Source organism: Paramisgurnus dabryanus, chromosome 1 (genome assembly GCF_030506205.2).
Source record: "Paramisgurnus dabryanus chromosome 1, PD_genome_1.1, whole genome shotgun sequence".
NCBI classification, from domain to species: domain Eukaryota; kingdom Metazoa; phylum Chordata; class Actinopteri; order Cypriniformes; family Cobitidae; genus Paramisgurnus; species Paramisgurnus dabryanus.
Genome location: NC_133337.1, coordinates 65,559,305 through 65,578,345, shown reverse-complemented (window position 1 = coordinate 65,578,345; position 19,041 = coordinate 65,559,305). Strand labels below are relative to the sequence as shown.

At 36.3% G+C, this 19,041-nt stretch overlaps 1 protein-coding gene across 1 annotated transcript in view; it reads right to left on the bottom strand.

Annotated features, from left to right (window-relative positions):
* Positions 1-16,791, bottom strand: part of myocd (myocardin) — a 76,559-nt gene extending 59,768 nt beyond the window's left edge. Inside the window, exon 1 of the mRNA XM_065253552.2 lies at positions 16,639-16,791. Coding sequence (XP_065109624.1) covers positions 16,639-16,759 — 121 coding nt within the window. The 5' untranslated portion in view covers positions 16,760-16,791. The remainder of the gene's footprint in view (positions 1-16,638) is intronic.
* Positions 16,792-19,041: the final 2,250 nt, after the last annotated feature.

Below are 19,041 nucleotides of genomic sequence, written 5' to 3'. Positions count from 1 at the left end.
AAACTGTTCTATTTCATGGCTTTAATTGTAAAATACCGAACTTGTCCTTTAACTCTTTTCCTGCCATTTAAAAGAAAATGCTTCTCTGCCAATGACCAGTTTTTTCCGGCAATCCGTATTTTTGCTATTATCCACTAGGTGGCGCCCTTAGGGCAAACAGTTCAAATTCTGTGTATGTTTTAAGGATCGCCCTGAATCTGATTCAGTCTGATAAAAGTCCTTAAAGAGTAACTAAACCTTAAATCAACTTTTTTTAGTTAATGATCTGTAAGAATGATGCTTTATTAGTGCTGTTCATTGATTTTAGTAATTTTTTTGACATTTATATAAAGTATTTCAATACTACAATATATGGTGTAAAAACGTCTGAGTGCTGCCCTCTTCAGGTTGAACGGTAGCTAGTGCAGTTGAATTTTCCTATTGGATGTTGGGTCCAAAAATACCTCGTAACGTAAGCAGGTTCAAACTCACCACACACTTTGTACGAGCTTAGTTCGTCCCCTCTATCTCTGTTGGGATCTGCCCACTTTTCTTGCATTTTTCAAATATTAGAGTGGGTGGAGTCAGGCTCTGACCAGGGGTTTAGTTACTCTTTAAACAAAATGCAGTTATCTCAGCTTTTTGCTCAAAATTTGGTATTTTTGGAGAAACCTACCCATATTTGAGAGGTGATAAAAAGATAACAAATAAAGTTCAGATTTTTGTTTTTTAAAGCAGAGGGTCTGTTTGTTCCTTTGATATATTGTATGTTTATATATTTAAAGAACATAATTTCTGAAAGGCATTAAACTTTTGTGAAAATCCAAAAATGCTGGTGCTGGCTGGCAAGTTTTTTAAAATGCTGGTGGGAAAAGAGTTAACAGTCAAACACTCCCTACGTTGTCTCAGACGACAACGACGACATGTTTGTCCTGTGGCAGCTACCGTAGCTTCTCATTGCGTTTCGAAATTGAGGTTGGTTGCAATTCGCAATCTCACCACTTGATGCCGCAATAACCTATACTGTATCTTTAACCACAACAAAACAAATGATAAATAAACAGACATTAAGCAATTTATATCTGATTTTTTTGCTATTTTGATTTATTCATTTAGCTGACGCTTTTATCCAAAATGACTTACAATTGATATATATGTCAGAGGTCGCACGCCTCTGGAGCAACTAGGGGTTAATTGTCTTGCTCAGGGACACAATGGTGTCTCACAGTGAATTCGAACCCAGGTCTTTCACCCTGCGCCATCACTACCCCTGTTTTTTATTTTCAGCAACATAACCTCAGATCTCCTCGCTTATAAATCTTGTTTGGATTTTACATGAATGTAGAGTATTCACGAGAGAGTAATTTAGAGGTGAGGGACTGCGATATCTTTTTTTCTCTGTAGCAACAGTGCCCCTTATTTATATTAGCTAAAAAAAACTGTTTCAACTGTACATTCCAGATAGGTGAACAACTATTGGCTATATGCAGGCATTCTTCAAAGCTTACAACAAAATCAACTACCAATGTCTTGTGCTGTGAACACTTGCCATATTTGCAAAACATTTGCAACCAAAATAATGATCCTGAATATTTTTTTCAACCTCACAGTATAGTTTTCATCCTATAAATGCAACCCAATGTGATACTAATTACCAGACTCCCGAGAGGAACAAGAAACAACTCAGTCCACATTCTTCACTTGCCTTTTCAATTTGTTATACTGTAGTATTTTTTCTATTCATCTTTTATCCTCCAGTCCTCTGTGCCATAAATATCTATTTATGTTTATGGATGTGTTGGCTTGATAATAGCAGCTGAAATGTATTATCCATCAACTAATCCTCATTAGCGACTCCTTTCAAAGTTGAAATGAAGTGATGCATGGACATGCGAGCGGTTTCATGGATAAATTGGAAAGGCACAACAATAGCTGGAATAATGCATTACAGTGCATTCCACCTGTTACTTAATGAGAGAGAACATTGTGGCTCCAAAATGTTTGTTGTTTTTTTATTTTATGCTGATCATATCAGCACTGTGCCTTGGCTGTTCTTTCCGATACATTTTTCTGATTTTCTTGTTTTCTTAGCTGATAAATGATTTGAGACTGTTCGAAGTAAACAAATCTTGTTGGAGGACAATGTGATGCGAGCCATTTGTGCAGTTATTCGACTGAAGTTTCTTGTGTGGGACCATCTGGTCCTTGGCTAGAATTACTGCACTGTCAGAAAAAAAATGTCAAAAATGATCCCTAGCTGTCACTGGGAAGAGACTTCAGCTTTCCAAAACTACACCTTTGCACCTAAAGAGTGCATACAAGTACCTCAACGGTACATATTGGTACCAAATGTTTACATATCGGAACCTAAATGGTACATATTAGGAACGTTTAAAGGGTACTGCCCCAGTGTCAGAACCATGTGTTTGTGTTCTGACAGTGTGGGGCCCATGACAAAATTATAAGGGTGGGCCCTTGTCTGCAAAGACACATTTAGTGGGCCCACCATGTGCCCTTCTAAGACTACATTCAGACTGCAGTAGGGATGGGCACGAGTACTCGATTGCTCGAGTACTCGAACGTGGCATCAACGATTGATCACGAAAACGATGATCTTGTAGGTTTATTTTTTTGTGGTTATGGCGTTGGGTTGAGCTGCGCAGACCGGCGAATTACATCAGTACCATGCATGACTCAAAAACAAACAGATAAGTCTGCTCCCAAAGCACAAACGTGCCGCAGCAACCCCGCCGATCCGCGCAACGTGAAGCGTACACACCTCACATTACTGAGGCCCTATGGTTTAAAAGGATGCCTTGATTTTGTGATTTACTTTTGGTCCAATGAAAATACAGTCAGTCAAAGGCAAAATGTACAGCGCCATCACAAGTTCAATGGGTTCTCATCTCATATTTAAACATCAAATGTCAAGAGATAACAGCCATACAAGCATTAACATTACATCTTGACTGAGAACAGGTGAGAGGACAACACGACACACCTCATCGCTTAGATGATAGCAAAAGACTTAAAGCTGCTTAATGTTATGAAGCTTGTGCTTTGACTGGATGCATTTTAAAGCTCGCTGTTGTAGTGCACATCCACAACAGGAGTTCATCTTTCTCTCCAGTACATGCACGTTGTATAATGCATTTATGTTGTATATAAGGCTTAATATTATGTAGAGTGCGTCATATAGAAAGTGCTTTGGTTTGTGTTTATTAACCCTTTAGTTTCACTTCATCACGCAGCTTTTCCTGTTAGAGGTTTCTGTTAAAAACATTTAATTCATTAATAATCTAGTATGTGTTAATTTTTCTGTCATAGTTTCTTCAAAATTAAGTTTTATTTGAGTGTTTTAAATAAAAATATTTTCATTTTCACAATGATGCATACTCCCTGCTCCTTTGATTGCCCCGCCCCCCAGTAAATAGAGTACGTGTTTTTCAGACCTATGGATGACACATGCACATCCCTAGACTGCAGTCAAAATGCAATTATTCTTGCTCATATGACCCATGTGTGTCTATGCCAATGTAAACATCACAAACCACATGGAATCTGATCTTTTCAATTTGGATTTTAGCAACGTAATGTGAACAGTCAAAAAAAAACTGGATCTGACCAAAGAATCCGAATTGAGCATTAATGCCTGCAGTCTAAACATAATCTAATGAACTTGAGTAAAAATAAAAATCATATCTGATGGAATTCTTCCACTGTAAAAAAAAAACACAAACACGAAGTTAATGGATTGAAAAATTGAAATTGTTTAACTTAATTTAAGTTAAAGTAGCACAAAATATATGTTCATTTGAGAAAAATACATTATAAAAAATGCAGCATAAAGTTAAAACAACTTTGTTTCAGTCAATTGAACCTACAATTTTAAGTTTTGACCTTTGATAAATAAACTATTTCAACTTGTTTTTATAAGTTGTTAAACCTATATTTTTGGTTACTTTAATGTTGTTTTGACAAAAATGCTGATGTTTTTTACAGTGTACTACTAAACATGCCACTTATTTCTATTATCTGGAATGTAAAGGTAATGGCATTTAGTGTATTGTGCGTAGAAAAATGCCAAGCTTCGTGTTGTTGTAACTCCTGAGATCAAGTCTTCTTTACAGGGAATTCCAAACAGATGAACATAATCTCTTACCCATCGTCACCACAAAATCAGCATGGAATTCACATGAAAGAGTCTTATGGCGCTTTTCCATTGCATAGTACCCCACGGTTTAGTTTAGTTTGGGTCGGGTCAGCTCACCTCACTTTGGTGTGGTTAGCTTTTCCATCGAGTTTATTATCACTTCGGAGTGGGAGGGATTATAGGCGTGTCGTTATATTTACGCTGCCTACTGCTGTGACATCATACACGTGAGAGCGTTGTTGTACATTCCCATACATTCATTTATTTCTCAGTCTGCCACAAAATTAAAATTGGCCACCACAAATAGATGTTTGCACATCGCGTTTATAACTACCTCTGTCTCACATGACAGTTTCTGTTCAAACACCCGACCCGTGGCGTCAGTCGACGGCGCTCCGTTGAGCCTCATTCAAGTTGCATTTAAGCATAATAATGCGGACGTGCTCATCGCGAATGTGCCGCCACAAACTGCAAGTATGGAAAAAACTGTTATGGTGTCCTGGATTCTCAACCTGTGGATGTTTTTCATCGCTAAAAGGGTGTTTGGAAACTTATAGCAGAACACAGATAACAAAATGTTTGCTTGAGACAGCGCAAGCTAGCAGTAAGCTAAAGCTAATATTTACATTATAGCGATGACGCTTCTCTCAGACCAATCAGTGACCTACAGTGTTTTCGCGTCACGTTTGGTATCAGCTCGGGTCGCTTGGAACCCCAACCGAGGTGGTACGAAAAAAAGTATCGGGTACTACGTACTGCACCCAATGGAAAAGCTCCCAAAAGTAAACTGACCCGACCCAAACTAAACTAAACCGTGGGGTACTATGCAATGGAAAAGCGCCATTAGTGAAGCTTTCCACCCATTCCAGATTGTAAAAATAAGTATTTTATAGCAGGTGTTAGTTTGAGCATAAGGGCCAAAAAACTTTTGTCAGAGCCTCCTTCTCCCCTTCGTTTCAGGTCTGAGATAGCATCAAGTAAAACTCTAATTTGCATGAAATGACTATAAAGCAAAGCAGGTAAAGTCCATTTCTGGCGCATGGAGCCACTTTGCTATATTATCTGGGTTCATTAAATCAAGGTAAAGCTTTAAAATAAAGCCTGTTTGAATCTGCTTGGTATTTTTTATTCAGAAATGCTCCTGGCATGTCAGTATACACTTTTAGAATATAGGTACCAAAGCAGTCACTGGGGTAAAAAAAGTACACCTTTGTATAAAGATAGGCTACTGGTACCTAAAAGGTACATACCCACATGGTACATATAAGAACCTTTTAAATGGTACTGTCCCAGTGACACGCTTTTGTACCCTTTTCTGACAGTGTTTAACACTACAGTGCAACCAGTAGCGAGGGAAGAAATTTAAAACTGAGTGGACTTGGTGAAAAGGGATAGACCTCAATGCCAACTCTCAAATAACAGTGATGGTTAAACGGATTACATTAAGTTTTTTTTTACTCATGGATCGAATCATTTTTGGGTCAGCAAAAATAGGGGTTGGGAAAAAAATAAGGACCAGCCAAGAAATTACAAGCATATGAAAATGGAAAAGATCGAATTTGCAAATAAAGTAAGGTCGAACAGTAGTAGGTACAGAAATAGAAATAAATAATAACACTGCTTTCATTCAATAAATTAAATATAATGAACCTTTTTAAAGCTATAGAAGTGATTTTCCTTTTGTCTTCTGTTGTGTGATTAACATAATTACACTAAGCAGATTTTTTAAGGTACTGTCACTTTAAAACTGTATTTAAAACTATCCAAGTAGGTACAAGTAAATTAGTTTGATGATCTGATTAAAGTATGACAAATTTATTTAGTAATTATTATTGTAGCGATTCCTTTCATTTATGCATAATTTCTTCTTTTCCACAAAACTATTTTGTGTCTCTGACTGGATGGAGCAGCCGTCAATTTACTGCCTTGCCACTAACTACAACTAAAATGTTTGGACACACCCACTCTTTCTTTATTACGTTTTTCAACATTGTAGAATAGTTAGGTCAATTACATGAAATCGAGGGATAGGAGTTGGCATTCTCTCAATCATTTTTATGAGGTCCATCCTGTTATGCTTTTAAACAGCATTCAATGAGTTCCCATGTATGCTGAACACTTGTTGGCTGCTTTTTCATAATCGGAAAACATCTGGACCAATTCGCCAATAAAAAACAAATCACCTTTAAAGTTGGCCAAATAAAGTCTTTAGCAACACAAATTACTAATAAGATTGTTTTGTTTATATATTTACGGTAAGAAAATTTACAAAATATCTTGTATATGTATATATGTGTCTTTACTAGAAAGAATGCAACCAGAAAATACAAGAATTGTGTTTAAAACCGTATAAAAGTATAAGCTGAAGTGTCAAGTATTTAGGGTAAACTTCCCTTCCACTTGAGCAATAGCAAGCAACTGCAGGACCTCTTAAACATAAATGAAATATGAAAATCTCTAAGTCGAAAAACATTTAGTTCTTAAAAAATGTTGTGTACATACACTCACCTAAAGGATTATTAGGAACATCTTTTCAATTTCTCATTAATGCAATTATCCAATCAACCAATCACATGGGAGTTGCTTCAATGCATTTAGCGGTGTGGTCCTGGTGAAGACAATCTCCTGAACGCCAAACTGAATGTCAATATGGGAAAGAAAGGTGATTTAAGCAATTATGAGCTTAGCATGGGTGTTGGTTCCAGACGGTCCGGTCTGAGTATTTCACAATCGGCTCAGTTACTGGGATTTTCACGCACAACCATTTCTAGGGTTTACAAAGAATGGTGTGAAAAGGGAAAAACATCCAGTATGCGGCAGTCCTGTGGACTAAAATACCTTGTTTATGCTAGAGGTCAGACGAGAATGGACCGACTGAATCAAGCTGATAGAAGAGCAACCTTTGACTGAAATAACCACTTGTTCCAACCATAGACTGTAAAAAAAAGATGGACGACGCCTGTTCGCTCTCTTCCATTGGTGAAAAGTGAAGCCGCCAGGGTCCCGATATGGCCCTGACATCTTGTGTCTTGAGTCTGCGCAGTAGCGATTTCGGGACCAGTCATGCGCAGTAGTGAGCAGTTAGGGAAGCCGCGAAGTCAAAACCCCCGCCCTCGGTCTCGTAGAATGCGCATATCACACGATATCACAGCTGTCAATCATGACGGGACACCACCGTTTTTATATCATTAAATAACTAACTAAACACAAACCTATTTTAAAAACAAACATTTGAATTTACATCAGCGTGATAAAAACTACAGTAAATGACAGAAAACAGCTTCGGAAAAAAGGTAATTGAAGTGTAATTAATTTTTTTAGTTGGTCTCAAGTCCCATTGAATAACATGGGGAGGCGGGGTTTATGACCTATACTGGGACCAGTCACTGGGGGGCGATCGAGACGTTTTGGCTTCACTTTTCAGGGCTTGTGCGGCACGCTTGGTTCCAACTGAGGTATGCAGCAAAGCATTTGTGAAGCCACAACACTGGACAGTTGGACAGTTGAAGACTGAAAAAATGTTGCCTGGTCTGATGAGTCTCGATTTCTGTTGAGACATTCAGATGGTAGAGTTAGAATTTGGGGTAAACAGAATGAGATCATGGATCCATCATGCCTTTTTACCACTGTGCAGGCTGCTGGTGGTGGTGTAATGGTGTGGGGGATGTTTTCTTGCCACACTTTAGGCCCTTAAGTGCCAATTGGGCATCCTTTTAAATGCCACGGTCTACCTGAGCATTGTTTCTGACCATGTTCATCCCTTTATGACCACCATGTAACCATCCTCTGATGGCTATTTCCAGCAGGATAATGCTATTAGTATGGTGTTCCTAATAATGCTTTAGTTGAGTCCTGTCCTGTATGCTTGTTTGTATCTGAATAAAAAAGAGTGAAAAATAAATATGGATGCACATTAAAACTTTGCTAAACCAACAAAGCTGGTGGTGGCGGCATTTTTTGCATAGACTTACACAGGAAGAATGGGACCTTTAAACCACTGGGACGTAAAAAAGTTGAGTGTAAACCCTACGTCAGGCTTAGCTACGTCAGAAACATTTGTGTATCCATATCATTTCCTTTGCTTAAAAAAAGTTTAACAATTTTTTTAACCAGTCCAAATAGTGTAACAGAGGTTTCATGAGATAAAGAATGTTCATTTTAGACAGCCAGGAATGTAGTGATGACGTTGCTTAACAGTTCAGCTTATCCCTGTCAAAAGCAGTTTCTGCTTCACTTTGATCTTGACGTCATTCTGCTCATTTCTGAGATGACTGACAAATGAACAAGATGACAACAACTTTGTAAAATGCGGAAAATCCTCACGTTGTCAGATGGTTTATTTTAATAGGCCAAAGCAGCATAACCTCTCACTGACAAATTAACTAACAAACAATGGCTTGAGGTTTGTGGAATGAAAATCTGTTTTACTAAACAGTAGCACTTCGGTGGACAGAACACTTCAAGATGATCTGAAACACATGGAGTTTGTTGATAAAACTGCATTCTTCCACAAAGGATCTGGAATTACTACGGTATAATGCAAACCCGTATTGAATTAACGGTGATAAATGTTAATGTGAAATCCAGGCTAAAGTAACATTATCTTATTATGAGATTAAGAGTGTCAAAGTTTGATTTCAGTCATTGATTTCAAATGTTTTACTTGACCGTCAGGGCCGGGTCTACGGGGGGGCTTTTCCTTCTGCCCCCCAAAAATATTCAGCCAACCATAAAATAATGGAGTCTCTTTATACATAAAACGTCTTCTGTTGGTAAAGCTAGTGTTTACGGCTCCCGCCCACTATTGCCTGATTAGCTTATTCAAGCATTGAAGCTCTCTTCAGCAGTATTTAACTCACATGAAAACTACTACTGTTCTCTATGACAGTGACAAAAAAAAAACTGCATCTTTAAAATATATATCAGAAACGATGCAATTTAGTATTACATAAACGTAATAACACAACACATATTAAAATGAAACTTTTTTTATAGGAAAACATGCCCAAAATAGCACCTTATCCTTTCTTAGACTCACCTCATTACTTATTCATTCAAATACAACAGCCAATGGCAAGTCTCCAGCGACATTTAATGTGTTTGTTTTAGACGTAGTTCTGTTAGTTTAAAATTAGAATATGCAGTTTGGTTATGGCATACTATATAGTAGATATAATTGATATAAGATGGTTATACAGTAAATATACAGCATTGTAACAGCTGAGCATTGTGTGCAGTTTTACATTCAAATTTTAAAGTTTTTTTCATCGTCATCATCTCATTCAGCTCGCGTTTGAGAAAAAACTTCACACACAAAAATCTACAGACATTTAAGTTCAGGAGGAGCTTTCACTCCGCAAGGTCATCGTAGGGTAAAACGTTGTATTGCATAATGTTGCGTTGTATTATAATATCTAACTTGCTGTGTTATGTACAAAGCAGTGTGATTTATCTTTGGTCTCGTCGCAAATCCCATTTACAGTATTTTAGGGCTTGTGCTTTTGTCTGGTGCTGTTATAGGCAAACAGGATAACCTTTGACGAATTTGTCATGCATGTCAAATTGCTTTCATGATGTTTCAATATAGATTATTTAAAGCGTTGTGCTTTCTTGTGATATTTGAGGTTGCTTCAGCAGCAAGATAGGGTCAGGAATTAATGAAAATATAGCTCATCACATATCACATTGAAAATGCATTATTTTAAATGAAGAAAATTTTCGAGAAGTGGAAATAAAGTGCATAACAAGTGTTTATTAGAAGAAAGGCATATGTTGGGTAGTTATAAGAATGGCTTTAATTTATCTATAATAGATTAAATGCAGTGTACACATTATTAAAATATAGCTATTTGTACAGCTTTGCATTAATATCACCTGCTTGCCTGATTTCATTAACTGTGACTTAATGTGTAAAACTACATTAAGTGTAATCATTATAACATTATAAATCATTATAAATCTAATCGGATCTACTTTTAAAATTTGAACGTTCAAAAGGACATATAAATGGCCCTTTATTTTAAGACATAGCCTATGCAAAATAATATTGGATTGAAACATCCATAATTTTAGTGTATGAATCATTTTAGTCGAGGAATGGCTGCCCACCCAAAAATCCTGACTGCACCCCCAGTCCAGCAAGCCTAGTACCGGGCCTGTTGACCGTACTCGGTTAATATTAAAGATAAAGGATATATTTTTACAGAATGGTCTTTATGTTATGTAGGATGATTTTATGTAGGAAACAGTAAGTCACAGATAAATTAATTAACAGACAAGGTGTTAAGGTATGTGTAAAATCCCTGAAAGTATGGTTAGTTATATTTAGTTTATCAAATTTCTTGATGTATATTTGAGGGTACTTGAACAAAACAACAAGCACAACAGGCAAGCATGCACTTTTAAAGGCAACATATCATGAAAATCTGACTTTTTATGTTTAAGTGCTATAATTGGGACCCCAAGTGCTTCTAACAACCTAGAAAATGTGTAAAAGATCAACCCAGTAACTTAGTTTTGGTAAATCCTTCTCTGCAAGTATGTGAAAAAATAGGTCATTGACATTTTCCTCCCCTTGTGATGTCAGAAGGGGATAATAAAGTCCATTAATCTGCAATATCCAACCACGACACTGCCATTGTGAGAGAGAAAATTGCCAGCACAACTGAATTTCAATTTAACAAACCGCCATTATGGTGATCAGTGTTTGCATTTTATAAGCTCATTTGTATGGGGAAAAAATGTTTTTGTAATGAAAAAAGGTGCTTTCCATCATAAGAAATTGTTCTTTAAAGAACCTTTGACTAAATGGTTCTTCGAGGAACCAAAAAAGTCCTTATACTATATGGCTTCGCTGTGAAGAACTTAGGTATGGGTACAGTATTTAGCTTGGGTATGTTTCTATAAATAATTAAAGAAAAGGAAAAATGTGGGAAGAATTTTCATTTTTCTTAAAGAGTGCTTTCAACATAATGCAACCAAAACACTAAAGGGAAATACTACAATTATCAGACAATGTAGACTACAGCAATCTTTCATTTAGATTTGATCTTTACACAACTGTTAAGCATTTATAAGGCGTCCTATTGAAAGTAATTAAAAATAAAATTAACACTTAATAACAAGGGTCCATGAATCATGATGAACTAATACCCAAATGAATTCTTACTTAAAGGTCCCATATTGTCAAGTCTGAAATTTCGTGGCTTTTTCCATGATAACTGAGGTCAAGGGGATATGTTAGAACCATATAAGTTTCAAAACTTGTCATTTCAGAGTAAAATTCACACAGCCTGCTTGAAGCAGCTGTGATTTTTCACAAGCTGTTGTGACTTCCGTAAAAACGTAACGTCAGGAACACGAAGTCACCACCTTCAGTCACCACCCCTAGCACTGTCACCCACTGCTGCCCCACCCGTTTTCTGCCAAACAAACCCCAAGGAATATCGCACCATGTCACGAAAATGCTTTTTAATCGATGGATGTCAGGAAACTAAATCATTGCAAAGGCTTTTTATATACACGAGACGAATGGTTAATGTTCATTTATTCAGAAAATCCACAACAATTAGTTTGACCTTAGCCGTCTGTTCTAAACATTTTACATAACTGCTTCATCAATGTAGGACAGTTCAATGCCGGTATCTCCAAGAATCTACTCAAATATGTTGCAGTTCCTAATTGTTGAGTCTAACCTCAAATCCACAACCTGTAAGTAAACTTTTCACACATTTTAAGTAGGGCTCTAAAGTAGTAAATCGCCATCACTTGCTTTTAGAAGCCTGCCGGTTGTCAGTTCTGAACGCAGGCAATGGCAATTTACCATTTAGGGAACCGGCTTTAAATTGTGTGATTTATTGTGCAGCCCTACTTAAAATGTGTGAAAAGTTAACTTACAGTACAGGTTGTGGATTTGAGGTTGGACCCAACAAAGTAGTGACTGCAACATCTTTGAGTAGATTAAGTTACATTATGGAGCCAGAGAAATCTGAAATGATATATTGTAAACTTTTATGCAACATTAAATAGTTGCTAACGTGTTGCTAACTTTATGCTACGTGTTGTTTTGTAACGTTGCATTCTTTGGTAGCCACAAGTTTTGATTGAATATCTGCTTAAAACCAGACATTATTTGTTTTACAGACACCAGAGGTGTAGACAGGCCCACCCACTTTGATTTGTGGCCCACCCAATTAGAAAGCCATTTTCCGGACAGAATTGAGTAATTCAACAACAACAATATAACACTACAAATAAACATCACATGACATAACTTCTATCAAATCATAATTTTGTTTAATTGGTCAGTGACAAAAATGGTTTGGCAGGATGAGAAATTCAAAAATCTTTTTAAAAAACACGCACGTTTTAAATTCATGCATCAGGTTTTTTCAATGCACATAGTGTATTTATGTTAATATTGTGCAATAAAAAAATTAACATTTGCACCACTTTTATGAAAGTTAAGACTGAATGGACCTGAAAAAGGTCAAACGGTGTAACTGCCAATTGCGCCAAAGAATGAGAAATATTAAATATTTTATCCACCTTGATGGCACGCAAGCGTAATCATAAAAAAAATCTTAATTTTAGTTCTCTGTATGTGTGTATATAGGGCTTGACATTAACTTTTTTGCTCACTAGCCAAAGTGGTTAGATATTTTCCAAAGTTACTAGCCACCCAGCATTTTTACTGGCCACAATTTTGTTGTTGGTAAAATACATTTTACATGATTAAACTTGACTTTAGCATCTTAAAATGCCTTTAAATCAAGCAATTTTTACTTGAATTTACTAGCTTAGATGCAGATTGGTCTCTGGTAAATAACCCTAGAGAGTTGTAGTTTTGCAGTGGTGCATGGCGCATTGTTTATAATTTTATACAACTTATAACTACAATAAAAAAAATGATGTTCAACCTGCCAAAGTAGTGGTACTGTCTGTCTTACCATCACAGCGGAATTCTACCCACATTTGGCGGGTTGGCGTGTGTTAATGTCAAGCCCTGTGTGTAAATATCGGGGTCATTGAACGCGACAAAGACAGTTTTCGAGTCTTGCTGCTCTTTAACATTAAATCAGGTCCCAAACTTTATCTTTCTTTATAACCATTTTAACACCAATTAAGTTCTTTATTTTCTAATTCCTGCAATGTTTTAAAACCCCCCCAAAAAGTGCGCAACTTTGCCTATTAGGTTAAGCATTTACCTCTCAGAAAACATACAAACAAAGATCATTTTAGATGTAAAATGACCATTTAGAGTATTTGGATCGCTGGACGAGGGCTTAATGTAGCTACTTATTTTTAATAAAAAAAAAAACTACATTCCAATCAAAATCAACATGTACAGCCCATATCTTTTGCCTGCAGCTCAAAATTTGAATGTCCGCATTGACACATTTGAACAGCACAGGTCACATGTGTTGTATGCTTTGCCCACCCGGTTTTATTCAGGGTCACCTCTTTTTATTGGGTTAAACATGGTGAGGTTAAAACTTCTTAGTCTTTGTGTCTCTTGGTTTACTAACCTAACATTTAGTGTACTCTACTTCTATGGGTAACTTTATTTCAACTGTGCATTTCACTCATAAAACAACAGGCCAATCAGAAAAGCTCACGAATATTACTTATAACAGGCCAAAACAACCTGTTCTTAGCAGAGCTCCTGAAGGAGGAGCTGTAAAAAAAACATTGTTTCTTGTACTTAAGCTGCAAAATATATATTCTTAAGGATGTTATAACCTAATAAAACTCTAGAAAGCTTAGAAATATGGAACTTTTAAATATGAACATATGCTTAGTTGAGGAATGTACTAAACCTAAGCTAATGAAGAGTCATCATTAACTTTCACATGACTAATTAATAAATTAATGAAAAAAAAAACATTGTTTATCAAGTAAAGTTAATTATGACTCTTCATTGGTGTATGATTAGTACATGTCTTAACTTAGCATCAGTTCATGTTTAAATAAATAGTATTTTTATCTTAGTTATGATTCATACTGTAGACCCTTATTATAAAGTGTTACCAAAAGAAACCATTAATGGCTTAAATAAAGGACATTCAAGCATATGTTCCCTTGCCTTCCCAACTGCTTTCACCAAAACTCCACACATGACATCATGGAAAAGTGGGGAAAAGTTTGCTCTTAAAGTAAAGTGGGAAACTGTGTCTTTCTCTCACAATTGAGTCGTGAGTCCAGGGAACCATCATTCTAAAAATACAGATTCTATCTCAGCATTCCACAAATACTCGAAACCTTGTGATTCAAGTGCCATTTATGCTGGTTTGAGTCGACTATGAAGTGGAAAAGCAGAGCGTACGGATATTTCAGCATGGATTACTCATCAGCTGGTTCTAATAAAATGTTCAAACAATCTTGCTTTATCTGGCCAGGGGAGTTACTTGGCAAAGCTTTGCATTGCATGCTTACCTATTTACCTGGTATGTATATTGGCAAAAATAATTGCTTTTCTCAAAGAGGAATATTCACATTTTGAAATAAAGGAAAATTATTAAATCATTTTCATAAAGTGTTCATAAACCAGTGGCTTTGGTTTGAAGGTATGAATTTATCAATGACCCCAATGTACTTTTGTACTTTGGACCAAAATCTCAAACTATTAGAGAACAAATACTCAGAGCGCGAAACTCGAATCTTAAACTTGGATTCAACTTCCACTAAAGCAGCAAAAAGACTTGACTTTGACTCGAAAGCAATTGACTTGGACTCCAAGTTGGAGAAACATACTCAACAAAATTATTTTCTCTAAAACAATTTTATAAAAAATCTTTCATGAACTTTTTCCTGCAAGACTTCTTGTTACATACTTGTTCAAACAAAGTCATGTTTTTTACTCAATGGTCACTTATACAGGTAGAAAGAAAAACCTGGCCATTTTTTTTCTGAAGAGAGAATTTTTTTTAAGGTAAGTTGTCCTACTTTGACATTTGAAGTATAAAATGAATAAACTACTTTAATTATAGATAATGGAATACAATAACTGTAATAAAGGAAAGGGCATGAGCATTTAAATGAATCATCCAACATAATTTACTAAGGCTTGCATTCAGCAATTTACTGGTAAACCCGAGGTGGCCAACACAAACCAGCACAGAGTCGGGTACATAACGAACAGAAATGTCATCTTGTTGAGTTGCTGGGTGCCAGAATCGACAGAGAAGCGGCTCCAATTTGAAATTAGATTTTTGAATCGCTTAGTAAAAGCGCAAATAACACTGCTGGATTTCATTGTCACGATAACGTGGTCTAACATATGATATGAAGTGAAATTTAGTGTGTGTGTGGCATCAATAATTATAATTGTTCTTGTCATATTTACTTTCTTCAATCTGAATTTCATTCACTACCTTTAATTGTCTCCAGAATGTGCGTATGCATTGGTCAGAGTTTGCTTACAGGTGCACACATTCTCCTGTCAAGTATTTTTTATAGATCACAACCTTTGCGTGGGAAGTGGCGTACGCACATTTTCAGCCGTTTTGTGCGTAAATGCGGCCCCTTGACAGTGAGCGGACTTGGATAAAACAGGATTTTACAAATTTAAAAACTTGCTAGCAAACATTAATTAAGTGGTCAGGGAAATGTGTACTCCACCCACAAAAAACTCATACCATGTCCACACGAAGCCGGTGCATTCCCTATCCGATCATTTTTTTCCTTGCACTAAAAAAATAATCCGTAAACACGAAACCACTGAACCACTTGTTGCGTTACGTGTGACGCTTCCGACACGTGATGTGATGACGTTTTCCCTTCACAAAATATACGGATTGGCTGTACAGACAAAACCGCAAGGGTGTCGGTTTCAGATTTATCCACTTTAGGACCCAGTTTCAAAAAATAGCGGATTCAGTCTCCCAAAACGCCGGAACCGTGTGGATGAAACGCCAATACGATAACAAATTTATACGTATACAGTGACACGCGTCTCCGTGTGGACAGCCCCTCAGTGTTTAAGGGTCTAAAAAAAGGGTCTATAGGATGTTTTTTGTAATTGCGTTCTCATGCCAATTTGCCCTGTTTAATAAATGTGGACCTAAAGCTGCAATCCTTAACTTTTGCCTTTCTATAAACATCTCTGTTAACAAAATTGCGGGTTATTCAAATGCCTATATTAACTCTAGTTGACAAATAACTTAAAATAAATAAGTAAATAAATTCCTGTGAAAGCGGATTTGGCAGCTCAAATTGTTATAAATCCGGAATCATAGTATGGTTTACTTATTGTTTATGCCCTTGCTCAGTAGCTTATTTTTTATTTTCTTAAGTTAAGGATTGCACCTCTAAAAAAATGTAAATAAGATGAAAGTAAAGAAAGATGAAAGTGCTTTTAGATAAAATGTAAGTACATCATAATTAACAAGTAAATAAACATGATTTTGCAAGCAGGTTGTTTCATTCTGCACCTAGATTTGCAATGTGTATAAGGAAGTCCTGTGCAAGCCCCATGAAGCATTTCATATTGTAAGTGATACACTCACCGTTCCTATGCTCTTTGTGTGGGGATCGTTGGAGGTCCGGTTTCCCCATATAGCTGGAGTCATGGTCTGTACTTGCACAGCTCTGACCTGGACTGTTTTCAGTGCTCTTCACTGCATTCATGTCCACACTTCCCCTGCGTTCAGATCGCCTGCAGCCTGCGCCCAGGCCAAAACACACACACACCAAAACCCAAGTCATATTCAACATGTGAGCCCAGCCACAGATCATTTCACATTCATGTCAAGATAACAGACCAATAAACCAACTGTACTGTAACTTGTAAGTCCATTTCATCAGACCAACATTAACATTTACTGGGGTGACGTTTGTTCATGTTTTAAGTAACTTCAACCTTGAATTCAAGCCATAGAATTTGTTTCTAAACAGAGAGGACCTTTCCTTGTTGATTTTCCTTGAAATCTGTTTTGAAAAGATATTCAGCAGCGAACAGAGAGAGGCGACCATTTATTTACGTAGTTCACAATGAGCAGGCCTTACACGTTCAGAATTAAATTCTTGTGAAAAACAAGGCCTCCATTCTCCACAAGCCAAGTCGTCTCTATACAGAAACAAACCGCATAGGGCACTCCAAACATACATCTCTGTTTTCTTTAATAAGCTGTGTTTTGAAAAGCACTTACATGTCTGAAGGACATTCATTCTCTTAAAATGTCATGGCTTGTAAAAATACTTGTGTAGTCAAAGCCGGGTTGCCAATTTATAGCCCATTGGAGAGGCCAAACAGCTAAAGCAAAGAGTCACTGGAACAATGAAATTTTAGCCATCACTTACCTGCAACGTACTGTACTTCAAGTATACAATACCAAAAGTTCTGAAACACTTTAATGTAATGTTTCTCATGATTTTTTAAATATTACTCTATAGGTGTATGTTTTTATGGTATAAAATTTATTTTGTATACATATTAAATTATTTCATTAGAAAAGTTACATTTTATTTAAAAGTATTTTTGATAAAGATGTCTTAGAGCAGGTAATAAATAAAATAACAACAGATGTAAATCCTTACAAAAAAAAGTGTCGTTTTGATGACTTTTATATTACAGAATATACTACTATATTATGTCACTAATATATTATATTATATTATATTATATTATATTATATATTATAAAGCAGGGGTCTCTTTGTGATCTGGAGGGCTACTTTTTTATATAGTTTACTCAAAACATTTTTATTCTACTTTCTGATTTTATTTTACTTGATGTGTTTTATAATTGTTTAAAATGTTAATATACTTAAAAGAAGCCAAGCTGATATAAAAATATGGGTTACACTTTATTTTGATAGTCCACTAAATACAAATAACTCTGCAACAACATGTCAACTAACTGTCATTAGAGTATTAGTAGGGTTAGGGAAGAGGTTAGGGTTAGTGGAAAAAGTTGACATGCGCCTGCAAAGATACTTCTAGACAATTGAACATCTGTTGAGATATCATCACAAAAAAAGTGTTTGTAGATATTAACCAGACAGTCTACTAATGTTTAAGTTACAGTTTTAAAAACTGGGTTACAGTATTTTCAACCCAGCATTTGGTTAAAAAGGGATGAGCCCAGCACCTTGGGTTGTAATCTTGCCTATACACTGTAAAAAATGCAGCATGAAGTTAAAACAACTTGGTCAATACAACCTACTATTTTAAGGCTGTTTTCAGACCATGTAGATCAGTGATCTCCGACATGGTGCCCACGGGCACCAGGTTGCCCACACAGAGTCTGTGAGTTTCCCGCCAAAACACATTCTACTAATAGTCTCAATTGTAATATTTCTTTATTACATGTTTTTTATATTAGCTTGGCTGCTTTTATGCATGTTAACATTTTAAACAATAATAAAACATGTCAACAAGTAAAATAAAATAAAATCAACAAGTAAAACAAAGAGTTCTGAGTAGACTATATCAAAAAGTAGCCCTCCAGCTTGTTTTATAAATTGTGGTAGCCCTTGGTCACAATAAGGTTGGAGACCCCTGATGTAGATTCATAGCGTTGTTCCACAACCGGGGGTTAAATCGCTACGTTGCAGTTTTATCTTGGTTTGGTTCGCATTCACAGGGCAATATTTCCAAACGGACCAATCTTTGTTAATATAAGTCATGTGCAAGTAAACTCTCCTTTAATTGGTCAGTGTGCACCTATTTATTTCTGTGACTCTGCTCAAAGTTGTCTGTCAGGATGGACAGACAGCAGCTTTGCTGGATTATTGTGGCTTTTTGGTAATTTACGTTATATTACTTCGTTATTTTGAGCAAGAAGCAATTGAGGAGAAAATCAATTAAAAGACATTTTATAAGGAAGAGGTGCACTTTGGTTTTGAATGCCATTGATGTGGTCACCAGAATACATCACCAAAGAGCTATCAGGTATGTTCATGGTAAAT